Source organism: Papio anubis, chromosome 10, assembly GCF_008728515.1.
Source record: "Papio anubis isolate 15944 chromosome 10, Panubis1.0, whole genome shotgun sequence".
NCBI lineage: Eukaryota > Metazoa > Chordata > Mammalia > Primates > Cercopithecidae > Papio > Papio anubis.
Genome location: NC_044985.1, coordinates 25,101,053 through 25,122,074, shown reverse-complemented (window position 1 = coordinate 25,122,074; position 21,022 = coordinate 25,101,053). Strand labels below are relative to the sequence as shown.

Here is a 21,022-nt window from a genome sequence, read left to right as displayed (position 1 = left end):
AAAAAAAAAAAAAAAAAGAAGAGAAGATGTGTGAAATAATTGTATGAGAATGCTGAACAGTAATTGAACTAAGGAAATACTATAGATAATTAAGTTCATAATACAATGCCCAATGTTCAGTTCAGAATGTTTCAGGTATTCTTTTACATATTGGACTTTTATTTTTTAAATATAATTTGATTTTATTTCTGTAACACCAGCTAAACTTGTGGCACATATCAATGTATTTTGAATCATTTAACTTTAATCTTCGAAACCCTTGTTTGCCTTCCTGGGGAAAAGGGTAAAAACAATATTTTTGTAACAGTCCATTTATACCCCTATTTTCAGATAGTCATGCTTCTATCCAATATTTATCTAGTTTAGCGAATCTTATTTCTGTTAGAATTTATTTGTGTAATAAATGTGCTCCTGTCACTTTGTCTCTATTTCATGCTTTTATCATATTCAATCCTAATTTGCTCTGAAGGTTTGCTAACTTTTGCTTTAATCATGTCTTTTCTCTAAAATGGTTCAGATATAATGAAATATATTATGTTCAGTATTTCTCTAACATTTTTCTACCAATGAAAAATAAAATATTGAGATGAGCTATATTCACATTGATTGCTATGAAGGTTGCACATGGGTTGGTAAATCAAAACAAGCTCTCAAAAGATAGAAAATCAATTGATGTGTCAGATAGGAAAGACATAGATGGCAAAATCAACCGCTGAGTTGACATCTTTCCTCTTGAAATAATTTAATTTACCAAAATTTGAAAGGTTTTGTGGCTATGAATACAGTAATAAGCTAAAAAGCTGGAGACCAAACAGATTGATCTCAAATTTTATTTACAGTAATTCAAGCAAATGTAAACTAACATATTTTAGAAATTTTTTTTTCTAGACCAATCATATAAACTTTCTGGGAGAACAATCAAGACTATATTGTAAGGATTGTGCACTGAGAAATAGAAACAATATTTACATATACAGTTAAATATAGAGAATATATTTGTTTTTCCTCTACAGAACTGTTATCCAATTGCCAACAGTTGAATTGTCAGTATAAATGTACAATGGTCGGAAATAGTACAAGATGTTACTGTGAGAATGGATTCGAAATAAAAGAAGATGGGAGAAGCTGTAAAGGTAAGTAAAACATATAATTCCATCAAATGTGGTTTATAGAGGCTTAGTTAACAGAAACGTAAGAAGACATCTTTGAGCACATACCATGTGCTCCACAGTGTTTATATTAACTTTGCTTTCTTGAGATTTAAAAGTTGCCCGCCAACCACAAACATTATTATAAGTTTATGACAATCAAATTTCAGTTTTTTTGAGTAATTTCAAACTTGAGAAATGTCCACAGTGGGAAATGTTTGGGTTAACCAATAACACATTGATCTAATTATTTTAGCTTCCTATATGTTTTATGGCTGTTATATAGCTGCAGTCTAGTAGACATGTGTTATTAACTATGTTAGGTTAACAATTATTAATCATGTAATGTTCTTTATAATTTTTGCATTGGTATTCTGGCAGCTGCCATTTTACCCATAGCAATAATAATGTAATAATGAACATAAATATTGATTTATTTTCCATGTCTGGATTCTTGCTTTTGTGAATGCTTTATAGCAAATGTTTATCATACAAAATGACTCCCTTCTTCCATACTGAAGAATTTTAGGATATCCTTCCATATGGATATCCATATTAGCATATCCTCCATATCCTTCCAGTGGAGTTGACTCCAATTATACATATATTAACATGTATATAGAACATATCCACAAAGTTATATGCATTGTTTTATGTGATACTTATAATCTATCTATATATATCTCTACATATAATATTTCTAATCTATAATATAGCATATGTCTCTCTCTCTCTGCCTCTCTCTTTTCTTCTGTGTGCGTGTGTGTGTGTGTGTGTGTGTATTCAGAGAACAGCTGCATTGCCAAAGCCACTAATAAATAGAATACTTTCCAAAGAAATTAGTGCTTTGCTGATTATTTCAAATCTTTGCTCTAATATTATCACCTTTACCTTAGAATCTTAAATTTGGAAGAATTCTTAGAGAGAATTGTTTAAAATCTTAATGACAAAAATGAGATTCTGATAGTTAATTGACTTAAGTCCACACATCCTCTTAGTAATAGAATTGGGACTGAAACTCAAGTCTGCAGAGCCCACTTAGTCTTATCCTGAAGAGGCTCATTGACTTTTCAGGTACATTTGGGAATTGGATTTTAGTTTGTTGTTTGCTTTGTGCATAATACCAATGTTATAAAAACATTTATTATCAAGTGTTTATCAGACTCGGAGACTGCATAATCTGACCACAGGGAGGCCAAACTCGCATATTCATTTGACTCATGTCATCATGTCATTTTAAAACAACATTTAAAAATCTGAAAATTGCACATGAAAGTTCAGATGTTCTGGAAAATAAGGGCAACGCTATATGCCTCATAATCACAGAAGTCAGCCAGATTAAAATGGTGCCAGACATGAATGATGCCTTTGAACATTCATGCTCTTTCCACTTCCAAACAGCCCTTGCCATTCGTACATGTTTGACTTAGATACCTATTCCGCATTCTTCTCACTCATTTACTACACCTGACTCCTATAGTAATGAAGATCTGCAGTTCCTTTTGCAAGGGTGGAGATGAGTTAAATACGTAGGTTCCTGAGTGTGGTTAATTAATTGCTTTTATGTGTTTAATTAAGCACATAAAAACAACCACAACCATAATGAATTTCTTCTGTGGAACATTAGTGAAGAATTGCACAGCAATCATTTTAGAAGTCACAGTGGGAGAGGAGCTCTTTGTACTTTCTCTATACTCCTTGAGAGCCAAGTCTGAGCATCATTAGGCTTTCTCGAAACTGTATTTCCAGGTAGCTCTCTGTCTTTAAAGGAGAAAAGAAGGCAGCATTACAAGTGATGGTATGCTTATTCCTCTGTGGTCAATGTTGTGGAGTTCCACCTCAGTGCATTCTGGTTAAGTAGAAAGAAGAGATAAATGAGCATATTGCTCTCCTGGACAGCATAATCATATCAGAAAAACTGAAATAGAAACCTTTAATGTTAAAGGTGAAAAATCTGTGAAAATAGATAAGAATTATTACTGCCATCTGAGACAGACTTTACCAAATGCAAGCCTTAATTTCATTCAGTATTGCTGTAGACTTAATTCCAAACACTGTATTTTTTCTATTGCCAAAAGCATTTACTTCAAATGGACATCCATGATTGCTGGCTATTACATGAGTCTGAAGAAACCTGAGTTTGTGAATGTTGTACAGATGCATAGTTTCACAATTTAAATGGTCTTATGCTACTCAGCAATCTTTTTGCTTTCTCATAGTAAACTCTCTTCTTAGCTTGGATATTCCCAGAAGTCAACTCTGAAACAAGGATTCACATGAATGTTTTCCTTTATTTGCCATTGTAACTTTCTCTTTTTCTTTTCTTTCCTTTTCTTTTTATTTGGGGGAGTGGTGGGGCTGAGAGGATACAGGAGAAAGGCAACGCCATAGTTGGAGCAATTAAGCCAGCTACAACAAAGGGTGACTGAAGCTTAAGTATGTGTCACAACTCTCTAGCATGAGAGACAAGGGAATTCAGGCATTTATACACTCAATTTCTGAAGAGCAAATCTGTCTGTTTTTGTGTTGGAGGTGGCATTACCCTCCTGGAAACTTAACTGGCCTTGAGTCCTGGCAGAGCTTCTGGCGGGAGAGGAGGAAGGGTTTGAAAGTATGCTCAGGCACAGATAAAGATCCCTATGATTGTAGAATCACACTGAACAATCTGAGGGATTTGAGCAGACAGCATCTGCTACAGTGCCCTTGACCCTTCCTTTCAATTTCTTCTTTATTCTCTCAAAATATGTTTTCTTAATCTATTCTCTTTTGTCTTAGTCACTGGCTTTATTTTCTGGGTGCCATCTTGTATTCTTCAAATTACTCTCTCTCTTCTATTTACTTGTGTACCCATCCATTCTTGTTTTGCTCTCATTTCAGAAGAGCTTTACTTCTTCTAGTCTTTTTTCATACATATTTAAAGTCCCACTCACCCAAACTTTTGTCTCAACTCGGTCCGTTGGTCCATCAATTTCCACCTCTTTCTTATACATCTTTAAACACTACATTTCCACTGGCTAACACTGTAGTCAATAAATATTCTCCCATTTCTTCTATTCTGAAAGAAAACAAAAACAAAAATAGAAATACAACAAATATCCACTTTATCCTATCTCTTCCTATAGCCATCATTCCTGTCCCCTCCTCCTTTGTTATCCACTAACTTTAACAATCAACTACATTTGCTTTCCCAATTATGTTTTTTTTTCACTTCATTCCTCCATTTACTGCTATCTGGTTTCTCATCCTATTTTAGTAAAGCAACTGTAAATATCTCTTTCCCCTTAAAATCTAGTTAAGACTGTTTAAAACCTTCACTTTTATTTTCTAAGGACTGTTAGAGGCTTCTCAGCATATCTGCAGTTTTCCAGAGCTTCTATATTCTTTATAATCTTGACTCCAAACTCCATCTTCCTATTTATATATCATTTTGAGAGTATATATGGATTTTTCCCATCCCATACTCCTCAACTCAGAAGTAAAAGTCAGCTCTTTTCCTAGAGTTTCCACAATTACAAAATCCATGCAAACAAGACAATTTGTATATGTAGTAAGATTTACTGAAGACTTAGTAGGAAAAGGTTTCATATCACAACACACAAATAATTTCAAATGTAATTTTAGACATCCCTATATTGAAACCCTTATGTTACCCCTCCACTGGGGATTTTTTAACATGCCGGTTGAGGTTTCTTTTTTGTCATATTGCTTCTGACACAAAATTGGGTTGTATTTTTCCACATAAATTCTCTAATTCTCTAATAACAACTGGGTGTCCAACAGTTCAACTCAATTCTGATATTATCCAGAGGTAGTGTAAACCCCATGGGTTATGGGTCTAGTACTGCAAGACTCAGGTGCCAGGCGCAAGTTCCAGGACTCACCTATACCTCTGACCAGCAGCTATAAATGTGAGCACTCCCACAGTCCTCTCCTAGAATACAATCATTCACTACAACAACTCAGAGAACTCAAGGGAATAGTTTCCTTATGTTTGTCAGTTTATTACAAAGGATGCAACAGCCAAATGGAAGTGACACATAGGGCAAAGATCTGGAAGGTGGGAGAGGGAAGCTTCTATGCCCTCTCTAGGTGCCTCATCCTCCCTGGGCTCAATGTCTTCACCAAAATGGAAGCACTCCAAGCCTCATTGTTCAAGAGTTGTTTTTAGGCCAATTCCCAGTCCCCTTTCTTCTCCCTGGAGGTCAGGAGGTGGGGCTGAAAGTTTCCACCTCTAATCCACTGTTTGGTATTTTGATGACCAGCCCCCAGTCTGAGACTACCTAGGGGCTCTACCCTGAGTCACCTCATTAGCATAGGCTCCAGTATATTCTGGAGGAGCTCGTTATGAATAACAAAAGACACTCCTATTACTCAAAAAATTCCAAGAGTTTTAGGAGCTCTGTGCCAAGCACTGTGAATAAAGGCCAAAGATATATTTTAATTATGTCATATCAGTTTAACCCACTTAATACCACAGCTTCACTCCATCCTGTTATCTTTTGCCTTCCTCTTCCTTTTTCTGTTTTTTTTTTTTTTTTTTTTTTTTTCACCCCCTTTCTCCAAAATTATTTACAGGAGTCCCGAGTTATCTTCAGTCATCATTCCTAAGTTGTGAGGACAATAGTCTGTTAATAGGTCTAAGTTTGTATTTCTTATCCCATTTAAGGACTCAGTAAAAAGCAAGTTCCAGTTAAGATCAGTCTCCCATTTGTGACTATGTCCCCTTCTTTCCCTACATTACATCAACATCATGACAATAATGTCCTAATTATTGAATCTAAATGGGAATTTTAATCTTGATCTTACTGAATTTATGCATTGCATATAACCCTTTTGAACATTCTGATATTCCTGAAAAGCTCTCATTTCTTAATTTTTTTCTTACAGTAGTCATGAATTTTCCTTCACAGGAGACTGTAGGACTCTTTTTCCTTCTTTCTTTCTGTATTATTATTACTATTTTATTTTGACACAGAGCCTTGTCACCCAGACTGTAGTGCAGTGGTGTAATCTCGGTTCACTGCAACCTCCACCTCCTAGGTTCAAGCGATTCTCATGCCTCAGCTGTCTGAGTAGCTGGGACAACACCACCCCTGACCAATTTTTGTATTTTTAGTAGAGAAAGGACTTCGCCATGTTGGCCATGCTGGTCTCAAACTTCTGGTCTCAAGTAATCTGCCCACCTTGGCCTACGAAAGTGTGAGGAATACAGGCCTGAGCCACTGCATCCCTCCCTGATTCCTGTTTCTGCCCTTTTCACTGCCCTTTCCACTTTGGTGTCCTACAGTATTTTGCACTAGCCAAGGTTTTCTCGTCTCCTCTTCCTCTGTGGGAAATTGCCCTCTCGTATTTTTAAAATCTATTATCTATACGCTATTGACTTCCAAATACTCCAGGACAGATCTCACCCTATATTAACAGTTCCATTTCTCAATTGCTTATCATTACACGTTTACTCAAGGCTGCCCTACAGACACCTCAAATTTAACACAGTGAAACCAAACTCGTTATCTCCTCCCATGATAGAGCCATTCAAATCCATAATTCTTATATCCTCTACTTCAAAATTGGATCAATTTTCACTTCTGTCATATCCAATCAGTTTTCAAATGTTGTCTATTCTGCTTCTTATACATTTGAGTCCATTCCCTCTTCATTTCCACTGCCACTGACTTAGTTCAAAATATAACTTCAAAAGACAAATTCTTGGATAAAATTAGCACATACCTAATTTTCTAGGATCTTTTCTCCACATTTACCAAAATCTTTATTTCATATGAGTGTTTTTAGTTTTAAAGTGCAAAGCCGACCATATAGCCAATCTAATTAATGCTTTCCCATTGCCAACGTGTAATGTACAATCTTTTAGTTCAGCATGCAAATACCTTCATTTTCTGGCTCCCAAAGTACTTTCCCAATTTCGTCTCTTCTACTACTTTCCTTCATATACTCTTGCTTCATTTGACTCCTATGCTTCTTCTTTGAAACCCCCATGATGCCATCCCAATACCATTCACATGCCATTTTGATGAACTGATATGTCCCTTTCCACTTAGTTTGAGGAAAGCCAGATCATGCTTCACAGTGTTTAATATGAAATCTTCACTTAACATTCCCCTTTTAATCCTAAGCAGTTTGTCTTGCCTGTTTTTATCATAACTAGAGTATACCCCTATTATAAGGAAATGTATAGTATCATACATTATCCATTATATTTATACATACATTATATTTCTCTAGACTTGTCTTACTCAGGGGTAGGGACCATATTTTATTGATTTTGTCTTCTGCAGGGATTAGTACAGTGCTTGGTACATAAAATAGACTGAATATACCTTTGTCTAAATAACTACTGACAGGATGGCTTTTTGTTTGGTCGGTTAAGAATCATGGAGTATCTGTTGTTCATAAATATTTGAACTGAATACCAGAGGAAGGAAGAATATAGAGAAAATAGAATGAAGGAGTAGAGGAAGGGACTACAGATATTAAAATAAAATTTAATTAAGACAAAATCTTTATTGTCAATAGGTGCTTAATAGTTTCCTGTCTTTGAAGTAGTGAGTGCGATTTGCAGAGTGTGGCTCAGAACTCTTATTTAATCTGTTGATTGAAAATCTCGTTGCTAGTCTAATTCTTTGTTAAAATAATGAAAAAGTCAGTGTCATCGACGCTGGAAATATTCAACAAATATTAATTGGAATGCATTTTGTGCCTTTGCAAAAATATCCAAAGACTTCTAGCCTGCCTACCACAAATGCAAATAAACCTTCTTTTAAAATATATGATTTGATATTGTTTGATGTTTTCTCTCTGTAAATATTAAGGCAACAAAAAGTTTAATTTTTATTTAGTGTGGTTTTGAAAATATTTATTAGAATTGGCTTTTCATTAATAGTTCATTTCCAAAGTTCAAAAATAATATTTTATTCAAGGAGAACAAAAAAAAATGCCCAAGATAAAGCTGCTTAGAAATGATGCCAATTTTCCTTTTAGATCAAGATGAATGTGCTGTTTATGGTACATGCAGCCAGACCTGCAGAAATACACATGGATCCTACGCCTGCAGTTGTGTGGAAGGCTACCTAATGCAGTCAGACAACAGGTCTTGCAAAGCTAAAATTGGTAAGTTATGACCATTTATTTTTTGTCTTTCCAAAATTACTTGTTTCCTTTTTACAGTTCTTTTTCATTAGAGATGTGGTACAGCAGAAATATGGACTTTGAAGAGAGAGATTTTGCTTCATTTTAATACACTTCTCTGTAGTTAGGAATCCAGAACAATTCTTTCAGTTGTCACTAATCATTATAAAACTCCTTTCATTACTCCTTCCAAAAAGAAAATTCCTTCCTCCCTTCCTCTCTCCCTCCCTCCCTCCCTCCCTCTTCCCTTCTCTTCCCTTCCCTTCCCTTCCTTCCTTCCTTCTTCGCTTCCCTTCCTTCCTTCGTTCCTCCCTTCCTCCCTTCCTCTCTCTCCTTCTCTCTCCCTCTCTCTCCCTCTTTCTCTCTCTCTCTCTCTTTATCTCTTTATTTCTTTCTTTCTTTTCATGGAGTCTCACTCTGTCACCCAGGTTGGAGTGCAATGGCACAATCTCAGCTCACTTCAACCTCCGCCTCCCAGGTTCAAGCTATTCTCCTGCCTCAGCCTCCCAAGTGGCTGGGACTGCAGGCACACACCACTGTGTCCGGCTAATTTTTGCATTTTTAGTAGAAACAGGGTCTCCCCATGTTGGCCAGGCTGATCTCGAACTCCTGGCCTCAGGCGATCTACCCACAAAGGCCTCCCAAAGTGCTGGGATTACAGGCATGAACCGCAGTGCCCAGCCTATTACAAGAAGTTTCTAATTAGCAAAAATCTGTTCAAAAGACATGTATTAATTGATCTGAATTGCCTGTCTCTCTCCTGGACTACTACAATAGATTCCAAACTGGGTTCTGTGAGCTTCTGTTTCACCTCCAAAATTAATTCTTCACATAATAAAGTGATTTGCTACTAAAACATAAACCAAATCATGTTGTTCTTTTGCTTCAAATCTCTCAATAACTTTCACTCACCTTGAAAATAAAACCTAAACTCCTCACAGGATCTCTAATGGGCCTAATGGCCTGGTATCATTTCCCTTTCCAGTGTCTGATCTTCCACTGCTATTGTTTCATCATCAATGCCATCACACCTATGTCCTTGTCCTTCTTCAACCGTGTTGCTTTTTTATCTGCCTGTAACGCTTTTTCCTGTGATATTCACATTAATGTAGCCTCCTTATCACTTGAGTCTCAGGTCAATATTCAGAGTGACCTTCCCAGTCCATTCTATTTCATGGTATGTAGCCTCTACATCATGATGTTATTTTCCAGTGTTATTTATGCATACCTACTCTATCACTATATAATTTCCCAGTTTTATTTTCTTTATAGCATTACCACTTGAAATTAATTCATTATGTATGTTTATCAGATGATTTCTCCAGAATAATGTAGGCATTATGACAGTATAGAACATGTTGGATTTGTTTACTGATATTTACTCAGTACTGATCATTGCCTAGAACATATAGGTACTCAATAAATATTTGTGGGAAAAAAAGGGGAAGAAGGAAGAAAGGAGGGCGGGATGGAAAAAAGGAAAAGGAAAAAAAAATAAACTTGTCTTGCTAATTAAAATTACTAAAATGAGTGCTCCACTCTTAAGTGTTTATATTTCAAGTTTCAAAACTGCCTTTTACTGCTAACCTGCAAATAAAGCCTGTAGTTTCTACACAGTTTTCAGCCTACTCAGTAAGTAAACAATCAGTTAAGTATTGTTGATTGGCTAATGAAACAGCTTTGAGATGCCCTAGTCACAATAAGATAATGCTAATGATTTTATGGACTGAATTAGCTTGGGAATAATATAAGGAAATACTATGCAGAATATTCCATCTGGCTTCTTCTAACTTCCTCCAAATGTAGTTCCATATCAGGCATTTTCAAATTATGATGTATTGATGAATGAATGGGTGCCCTCACCCTCCCTTGTTAGAAACTGGTAAATTAAGCATGAAATTTCTTTTCTGAAACCACACTGGGCAAAAGACTGGACTAGCTCAGCAAGCTGCCATTGTTTCTCTTTACACATAACCTCTTGTTAAAATTTCAATGATTTCCCAGAGATAGTGTGGTTAATTATTTAGAAAACATATATCTCTACAAAATATCAACAACAGCAAAACACTCTTTTACTTTTTTAGTTTACTTCTTTGAATTACTGACTTGATTTATGAAGCCCTAGTTGAAATAAGGCAATCTTTGAGAAAAATTAGGTCAGGTTATGTTTTTCCGTTTTGCCACCACCCAGAGTTCTGATTTAAAATATTGATGAACTAAAGAAGTGGAAGGCTTGTTATTTGCTGTTTCTATTGATCCACACAATATTGCTACACAGAGAGAGCGTAATGTAATAAACCCTATAAAGGAAGCACATCCTCTTTTTCTACATAGGTAGGTTATCTTACAATAATAGAATGCAACCAGAAAAGGATGGAACATAATAATGTCCTACTACATCAAGGAAATTTGATGACTCTAGAATTGATAATGGAATACATAAATCTCTTCACGTCTAGGTCTTTAGCTTGATGACATTGTGAGCTTATGAAATTTGAAAAATACATAGTTACCATGGGAAGGTTTCTCTGGTTTATAGTTTAAGGAACAGGAGTTGCTAGCATGAGCGTAAGTCTATAACAAACATTGGTGTGTTCTAAAGGTCACATGGATATTTGAACCAATGTATTTGTACACTTTAAGAGAAAAACTGCCTGTTTGGCTTTAGTTTTCTCATATTTATGGCAAGTGAACCAGAGGATACTTTCGGCTTCAGTTATATGTAATTCCAGTTAATGCAATCAGGTTTAAAATTTGTATGGTAGTTTTATTACACAGCAATGTGGCTATATCTGACAAGTGCTAGAAAAAAACATTCTAAATTAAGCCAGGTTCATCTTAAAGCTCTGCCAGTCCTTTTTTCAGTTGCCTGGCTGCTGAGATTGGCCTCTCTTTACTCTTCTTTTTCTTATAATTCAACCCTATTGGACTCCAGAACCTAACTTTCCCTCCACGACAAACGAGGGTTCTAGGGCTCTCAGCAGCTGGACAGTGTGGAAAACAAGAGAAGGTCCGAATGGCCTATCCCAAGACGATGGATATGTGGAAAAGATCTCCCGGTTTTAGAAAGAAAGAATACTATAAAAATATCAAACCAAAGTGATGTAATGGAAAGCTAGAACTAGACCCAAGAAGATGGTTCTGCAAAGACAGTACAAGATGATAGATGAATTAAAAAGTTCCTGAGAAATAGCCCTTTATGAGATGGCAGAGAGAGGCAGAGTTAATGGGCTGGGAAGCGACCGCTAAAGGTGCTGCACTAGTGCAACATAGAACAATATCATGGTCTCTTCGTAAATGTTCACCCCAGAGCTTACCAGCGGGGTCTTATTTTGAAGACAATAGATCGTAATTAGGTAAATTAATGTAAGTTAATTGATTATTCCTCCTTTGTAATATAATATCTGAACCCAAGTAAAATTCATAAGCCTTAAGAGCATCTTTAAGAAATCACTGTATTGAAGGGAGGAGATTTTAGACACTACAACAGATGGGGGAAGAGATTAATATTAGGCAGGAGGCCTTTTCATTCCCATTAATTCATGTAATGCAGACAAATTTTCTCCTTCCTACACTTAGTAAGATTGACTCTGACTAATGAAATAAAGAATAAATTGTTTCAGAGTTGAGAGGACTTTCAATGGTAATCTAGTACAATTTAACACTTGATACTATCTGTTTTTTATCTTCAAAAAACTAATTTCCAAAAGAAAAGTCTGAAACATATTTTTTAAAGTGATTTTAACTTAAATATGCATAGTTGAATAGTTTTATATAGGAGACATATAAGACTATAAATTTTATGAGAGAGCATTTGTTACTTTGTAATAGAACACACATTAAAAAACTAGTAATTAATGTTTGTTTATTTATTTATTTTCTTTTAAGAGATGTAGTCTCACTGTATTGCTCAGGCTGGTGTGCAGTGGCATGATCATAGCTCACTGTAGCCTCAAACTTCTGGACTTATGCCATTTTCCCACCTCAGCCTTTGAGTAGCTGAGACCACAGGCATGAACTACCATGCTCAGCTAATTGTAAAATTTTTTGTACACACAGGGTCTCTCTATGTTGCCCAGGCTGGTCTTGAACTCCTGGCTTTAACCATCCTCCTGCCATGCCCTACCAAAGTGCTGAGATTACAGGTGTGAGCCACCACACCCACACAAAAGCTAGCTATTTTTCTAATTAAACGTTAGGACTTGTCATGTGGAAAAAAAAAAAGTAAAAAATAACCATGTTTAGGTACCCAGTAAAACTTTTTGCATATTTTGATATATTTTTTGAAAACAGAGTTGTAGTAATGACTTGTCAAATATGAAAATAAAAACATTTTTAAAATTTGACTTTCTTTTAATTGATTTTATTGAATTTGATATAAAATATGTATTGAATGTGAAAACTTGGGGCTGAAAGCAGGCTCATGTAGAACCTGTGACAGTAAAAGTAATAGTAAATGGTGTTTACTTATGAACTGTTGGCAATTTTACTCCTAATAAATTCAGACTCATTGGACTGTACTTTTCAGTGTCCTAACCACTCCTTGAAGGCAGGGACTTACTCCAGCATACAAATTCTCCTGAACCTCTAGGGCTCTACTGATTGCACTGAAGCAATAGTAAAATAAAGAACACTAATTTTATGATCATCACTCTATAGTCAGTGCACCAAATGGCGCCCTAGCAGAGTGTACCTCTTTGCCATGGAGTAATTGGAGCAGTGAGAATAGAGAGCCTATTAAAAACAAACAAACAAACAAACAAACAAAAAAACTTCAGAATTCTTTCAGAATTCTATTACAGCTTATATTTGCAGTTCATTGATTTGGGGGGCGGGGGCGGGGAACCAAACAGAAGACTACTGAGGCAATGAAACTCTTAGTTGTAAGAATAGGAATCATAGTCCCTGTATAATCAATGGAAGCATATTTCTAGACAGTGTTGGGGAGGGAACATTTTCATATCGTTTGCTGTTTTCTCTGCTATGATTCTTAAAAAGAGAAAAGAGAGAGAGAAAATAAACAAAATATAACTTCCTATGGCTCTTACTTTAAAACTCTAGGGGTGATTTAACATCTACTAACATAAGTTTAAATTTTTTTGGCGGGGGAGGTGGAGAATTTACCCATGGTTTGCTGCCAGGGCTGATTCTGTGTGTGGGAGAATGGGCAGGTGTCTGTACAGTGAGGGAATAATTCTCTGCCACATAGTATCATCCTCTTATCAGACACTTAGTAATGCCTGAAATTCAGCTATTAAAAGACTATTCCCTTGCCTTTTATTAAAGCATCTCATATTAAGATCTATTCTTAGAAAGGGTAACATATTAAGTCTTAATAATTTAAACAACTTATGAGACTAGTAAATAAGATCTGTTTCAGTATACCATTGGCTAAGAATGGCTTCTTGTAGAATGACAGATATGTGAAGATTCACCATTTAGGGTTTTTTTTTTTTTAATTATATTTTAGATAGTCAAAAGTTCTAATTCCTGTATAATTTATTATTTCATTGAGCCATAACTGCCAATAACACTTGATGACATGATAGCGCATGAAACCTATTGGCTAGGAGTGAGCCTAATCACCAGCACCAGCCTGTTAATACAGATTTATTGTTCTTTACTGTTGCATATGCATGTGTGAAATTAGGAACACTGTGGTAAAGAGTAAGTAGCAAAAAAAGAGTTCAATGCCTGAAGCAGAGTATGTGCTTGACATATGTTTACTGGATGCTTTAGAAATTTCTAGAACATTTAAGAAGCAGAATGAGGGTAAAGGAGAGTCAGAAGTTTGCAAGAAGTTCAAAGGAGAATAGAATATTTGGCCAGTTTTGTCCTGTTACTCAGGGCTAACTATAGCTTTGGTATAGTGTTGTCATCAAATAGTAGTTTCCTAAGTGTGTCCTCTCCACCAAGGACCTCTCCCCTCTCCAATAAACATGCAATCCTAGTAAAAGCTGTGTGCTTGCTGCTAAAATATAGCTGGAGGACAAGCTTCCCTATCTGCAATCACACTATACTGAATAAGCCTCTGTACTACAGAAATTCTAGAGCTTCCCAGTCTGCCTTTGGAATCCCAGATGGGAAGCCTGGCCATTAAACTATTTCTCTATTTTATGGAGTATTTTTACTCTACATCTTTTCTGGCTGATCATTCAGTTAGAAATCACATTTCATGGCAGGGCAGGGCAAGGATTTCTGATGGAATTTTTATTATCCAAATGATACAACACGCTTCTTTTTCCCTCTCCAAACACTGTTAATGAGTATGTCAGTGCTGGGGTACACAATCTCCTAATTATTATTCTATGTTGGTTTTGGTTTTTGTTTTTATGCTAGGGGATATCATCTTCACAGTCTAGCACCTTTCTTGACATTTTTAATCTTTTTTCCAGAAACAAAGTTGCAAGATTGATAGCAGAGTCATAACCATGGTGTTTTATGTGTCATGACACCTTTCATTTACCCTTAGTCTAAGAAAATATCAGACAGGGAAAAAAAAGCATGTCTTCCATTTTCTTCATAACATATTTTTATTGCAATCTAGCTGAGAACTTCTGTGTTTGAGTATGAAAAATTACATGGCTGTATTTATGGGCTCTGGGTGTGGCAGTCAATAAACTTTGCTTTTATAAATGGCACAACAGATAGGCAGAAACTTCTATTATGCTTTTTATAATTTTTTGTAGACAAGCTATCAAATTATTGATTAAATCCTCAATTTAGAATGTGAGAGAAATTATATCACCCTCTACAATTAACTCTTGTTTTCTATCTTAAAATTGGATATTCTAATGAAAATAAAAAGGAAGGAAACACATTTAAATTTATAAAAATTACAAATGGTTAAATAGATGAGGCAAGAATGTATATAAGTATATACTTTTCTGTTGCTTTACTTGGGAAAAATATAAAAGTATATCACTATTGAAATCCTCAGGGGGAAAAAACCTTAAAATTCGAGTAGACAGAATAATGTTGACATTTTTATAAGAAAAAAATTGATTTTTCAGAGTCTTCAAGGCATTCTCTGTATCAGTTGCAATCAACAGGGATTGAAAAAAATCTGGGGTAATAAAAGCAGTTAGAGAATGCCCTTTGGGCACTCCTTCCCCTGGAGAACACAATTGCCTTTGACAGAGATAACTAATATTCTGCATATTTCCCCTAATCAGGCTGCCTAATGTCATTTTAGTCTTGAGACGAGAAAACCTGTTGCATTGATTTCATTTTTAAACGTGTGTATTTCTTTTAGGACTCACACAGCCGCTGTCTATGCCTCCCACAAAATATAATCCTGACCAAATTATTAAATTATATCTTAGTACTCTTTGGATGTTTAGAACATCAAGTTACAAAGAACATAGCTGATAAAGTAGCTAGAAGTTTGGCACATCAGAATGATTGGGTACTTAGAGTACTTAATCTCTATAATAGCAAAGTAGAAATTAGTGATCTTATTTATAAGTTTTATATTTAAATCCTTCTCAGACAACAGTGAAATATATTAAATGACCTTTACTTTTTTCCATTACTAGATGATGAGTTTCGTACATCTACCTCCCTTCTCGTTATTGTAAGGTGACGATCTTTTTTCATATTTCCTTGAGAAAATATAAGCAATTAAAAGAGAATTTTCTCACCCAAACTCCATTAACTCTACTAGTCTATTTGAATCTAGAACTAATCACCCCATCTTACTCTTATTTAAATTAGAAAACAAACTGACTTTTCTCCTATTAAAGGTCAATCCTGCAGATGTACACGGATCCTATCTTCTCTCACCTTTTCAAGGACTCGACTCATATAATTGTCCTCTTTATTTCTTGAATCGCTGATATTTTCTTTTCTCTTAGGTCATTCTCACCAACATACAAGCGTGTTTGCAAAGATGATGCAAAATAACTTCCTTTAAACCTATATTCCTATCTGGCTACTTCTCCATTTTTCTTTTCCCTGCGCAGAAAAACTCAATGGAGTGTTATTCCTTTTCCACTTTCCTTTGCTCTGCTCTTGAATCCCCTTCAGTGAATCGTACACTATTCTTATCACTCACATCTATTGCCAAGGTCTTCAGTGACCTCCCGTTGCCTCATTAGTTAACTATTGGTCTTAAGCACACAACTGACAATTGTCTCCTTGAAGACTTTACCTCTTAGAGCAGCACAATCTTGAAATTTTGCTCTTGCCTTACTGGGCATTTTTTCTCAGTTTACCTTGCTTTATTATCTTCATTTTGCCAATATTTCTGGCATGATTCAGCGTTCAGTCCTTTAGACATCTTCTTTTTATTGATTTTCTAGGACCTTTCATCCTGTATCATGGCCTTAAAAGCCCTCTGCCATGGCTTTAAAGAATATCAAGAGACTGACACTCCCCAGTTTTTATCACCAGTTATGATGACTGTTGAACTCCAGACTCACAGATCCGATTATATATTCAATATCTCCATTTGGATGTTTAACAGAAATATCAAACTCTATCAATTTTTGATTTTCTCTCCTAATAATGCTTTCTTCAGTTTTTCATCTTGGTAAGGTTTCCAACATTCACCTAATTATTTAGGCCAAAATATTGGATTCATCCTTCACTACACTCTTTTTTCTCAAAACCTTTGTTTCTAACTTGTAAATATATTCCGAATTAGATTACCCTCTGTAAAGATCAGCTCTCATCCCCATTACTCCTATACTTTACTCACTTTCATAGAATGTATCACTGCCAAATAATATTAGTGTTCGTCTACTTGCTTATTGTCTGTTTTATGTACTAAAATGTAAGCTCTGTAAAAGCAAAGGTTTTGTTGGTTTTGTTCACTGTTGTATTGCTAGCATCTAGACCCCGCAGAAGCTAGCCAGGCTCAATCAATATTTGCTGAATGGATAATAAATATTCACATACCGAGGCAGTATTTCCCTTTCAGGGGCCATGTTAAATGTGGCTCTTTTAAGGACTCATGTTTTGAAACTGAACTTACTTTACAAATAGGAGTTACTTAGAAGTAATTTTCAAATGAGTCAATACCTATTACATTTTGAACTCAAATGTTACAAATCTATAACATAGAGAAAGAAGTCTGAGTAGAGAAAATATTTTTCTGTAGCTTAAGTATTTTCCGCTGGCTACAATTAGAAAGGTGACTAGGAGATTTTAAAGCTGCCATTAGCCACTTCTCAGTAACTAATGTAAACTGACCATTGCTAGACTGTCTGCTAGTTCTAATATTCATGTAATAATCTAAAATTTGAATGAATTATATTCTTAAATTTTGAGATTTACTTACAAACCTTCAATGGTTATCAATGACATTTATTTCATTATTTTTTCTGATTAAAATAACTGCATTATTTATTTTATTGTATTTACTGAAATACATTATTACTTTACAATGTATTAATTCAGTAAAGTCTCTTTAAAAAACATTGGGGAGTTCATATTCAAAGAGTCCTCCACGTTTCATTCATGTATTAAACACTTGCCATGTGCCAAGTAAGACTTTCAGATAATAGAGGAGATACCTCCTTGGTTTGGTTAGACCAGCTCTCTGCAAAACAGGGAAACTGTGAGAGCCGCCAAGTCTGCAAAATGAAAAGATACGTTTGTGCTGGGGAGGGTATGATGTTATTGTCCGTTGTTGTGCTTATAAAATGGGTCTTCTTCCAGAAAAACAATATATTGCATTGCTTCTCAATTATCACATTTCAAGTTGAAATATTCTCTAAATGAAGGCACCAGTATTTCACTACTAAAGTCTAAATAGCAAAGTGACTAAATTGTTTTAAGGTTTATGGTTAATTCAGGTTCATCAGTAGTTTACATGGGTGAGTTTTCCCAGTGCCAAAGACAAGATTAAAAAGCACAGGTTTGGCACAGTGGTTCATGCCTATAGTCCTGGATCTTTGGGAGGCCAAGTGAAGGAGGATTGCTTGAGACCAGGAGTTTGAGAGCAGCCTGGGCAACACAGTGAGACCCTGTCTCTCTCTCTCTCTCTCTCTCTCTATATATATATATATATAGATATATATATATCTAGAACACAAAACAAAACAAGATAAAAAACACAGCTTTAGCCATTGGACTAATGTGCCAATACTGAACTCATCATATTTTCTAAAAACTGATTCTACTTTCTTCCCTTACTGTTTATTTTAATGATACCTTTTCTCCCCATCACCCACATCTAAAATTTCCAAATAATCCTTGACTTCATGCCACTTGTTGTTCACAATACAATAATAACTGTAATTTTGAACTTCTGCTATATTACATCAACCTATTTCTACTTAAGATCTCAACACTTCCTACTTTAGTTTCTTATCACCTAGTTTCTGAGAAATTAAAATGGCATTTCTATGTTCAGTAATTCAGATATCTGCTACCTATGTCCACAAGTTTTTCATAATTTTGGGTTACTTTCTTTATAAAAACAAATGAAATTGATGCCATTCTCTATGTGACATGTAGAATCTAGTTTGGAGGACCATAGAACAGGTTTACTTAGGGAAAACTCTGAGAATTCTCTGGGGCTTACATTTTTCCTAATGACCTCTGCTTCCAGTAGGAATGTTGCCACATATGGCCGTTCTTCATTTCTGCAATGCATGAATCTAAACAGGAACAAAGATATCTTTTCCATTCTCTTAACTCCTTTCCAACTTCACTCTAGATTTCAAGGCAGTGTGTAAGTAAGACATTTCCATTTTACCTTAATGTACACATGAATTATACTTCTGACATGAATTATACTCTACCAGTTAAAAAGTAAAATTATACTCTACCATTTATAAATAAAAGCAAGAACATTTTTAAATAATCCAACATGTTATCATTAACTATAGTTACCATGCTGGAAAACAGATCTGTTTAATTCCTCCTACCTATAGTTTTGCATACTTTGTCTAACATCTCCCCAACCTGATTCCCCAAATGCCTTAGCTTCTGGTAACAAACATTCTACTGTCTATTTCTATGAGATCATCATTTTTAGATTCTACATGAGTGAGATATGTGGTACTTGTCTTTCTATGACTGGCTTATTTCATTTAACATAATGCTAAGAGAAGGGATATGAAATGTTCCTACTACAGAAATGGTAACCATGTGAGGTAATACATATGTCAATTACATAGGTTTAACTATTCCACAATATATGTATACTTCAAAACATCATGTTGTACACTATAAAGACATACAAATTTATGTCAATTTCAATAAATAACCCCCCGAAATAAAAGCAAAAACATACAATTTGGAAAGTTGAGTGGGAAATGTATACTTCTCACTGTATTCTACTTATCTTTCTCACTATATTTTACCCACCCAAACAATATCTTACATATTATTTTAGACTTGATCTTCTTAAAGCATAGTTTTGATCACATTATACTGTATTTCTACAATTAACTCTGATTTCCCATTGCAGCCAAAATTAAAAATAAGTTCATTATCTTGACATTCAATAGCCTGTACAATTTGTCCTTAACCTATTTGGTCAGCCACTACAAAACTCTATAAATTTGAACTCAGTTATTTCCACTTAACAGCTATATTAACTTGTGAGGTATTAATATTAAAATGTGGTCAATATTAGCCGAATCAAAGGGATATTGTGCATATACAATAAGCTAATAAATGTGAACTATGTATTACAGTATCTAGCTCCTAAAATATGCTCAGAAAACAGTAACTATTATTAGTGTCATTATGAAATACTCCACTAGTTATGCATGTTGTACCTTGCAGAAAACTGAAAAACTGAGGTCAATCTCTCCTCAACATATTCAAATCTTTCACACATCTGTACTTCTATCAAAGCTGTTTCTTTTGCTTGACGTTCTTTTATCCATCTCTACATATTGAATTCTTATTCTGCCATTAAGGCAAGGCTGAGACCAAATACCATCACCATCAGGAAACTTGTGCTTTCACTAAACAGACGTATCTAGCCATTCTTTGAAACTCAATGAAACTATACATCTTTTATGAAAGATGTCATACCTAATGATAAAAATACAGTTCTTTGCAGATATCTTTTTTTTTTTTTTTTTTTTTTTTTGAGACGGAGTCTCGCGCTGTGGCCCAGGCTGGAGTGCAGTGGCGCGATCTCGGCTCACTGCAAGCTCCGCCTCCCGGGTTCACGCCATTCTCCTGCCTCAGCCTCCTGAGTAGCTGGGACTACAGGCGCCCACCACCGCGCCCGGCTAATTTTTTGTATTTTTAGTAGAGACGGGGTTTCACTGTGGTCTCGATCTCCTGACCTTGTGATCCGCCCGCCTCGGCCTCCCAAAGTGCTGGGATTACAGGCGTGAGCCACCGCGCCCGGCTTGCAGATATCTTAAACTTTCTACTTGATTATATCTTTCTTGAAGGCAGACTGTCTTACCGATCTCTTTCAGATCCCAGTTAATGCTGAGATCTATAAATACTAGATAAATAAATTAATTAATTAAAATGTCTACCCAAATAATACTTCAGCATAAATATATTGTGATGATAAAAGGTAGTGCTAAGATAAATTATAGCAATATTCATTTTCTTGCTCAGTCCAATACAGCTGTTAATGTATTTTCATTTTCCCACATTTAATTTATATACTATTATTATTATTTATTTATTTATTTATTTATTTTTTTTTTTGAGGCGGAGTTTTGCTCTTGTTGCCCAGGCTGGAGTGCAATGGCATGATCTCAGCTCACTGCAACCTCCACCTTCCAGGTTCAAACGAATCTCCT

At 35.4% G+C, this 21,022-nt stretch overlaps 1 protein-coding gene across 1 annotated transcript in view; it reads left to right on the top strand.

Annotated features, from left to right (window-relative positions):
* The window catches only part of LRP1B (LDL receptor related protein 1B), a 1,950,491-nt gene that overhangs the window by 910,094 nt on the left and 1,019,375 nt on the right, over positions 1 to 21,022 (top strand). The window contains exons 4-5 of the mRNA XM_031651763.1: positions 1,014 to 1,133; positions 8,145 to 8,273. Of these exons, the coding sequence (XP_031507623.1) occupies positions 1,014 to 1,133; positions 8,145 to 8,273 (249 nt within the window). The remainder of the gene's footprint in view (positions 1 to 1,013; positions 1,134 to 8,144; positions 8,274 to 21,022) is intronic.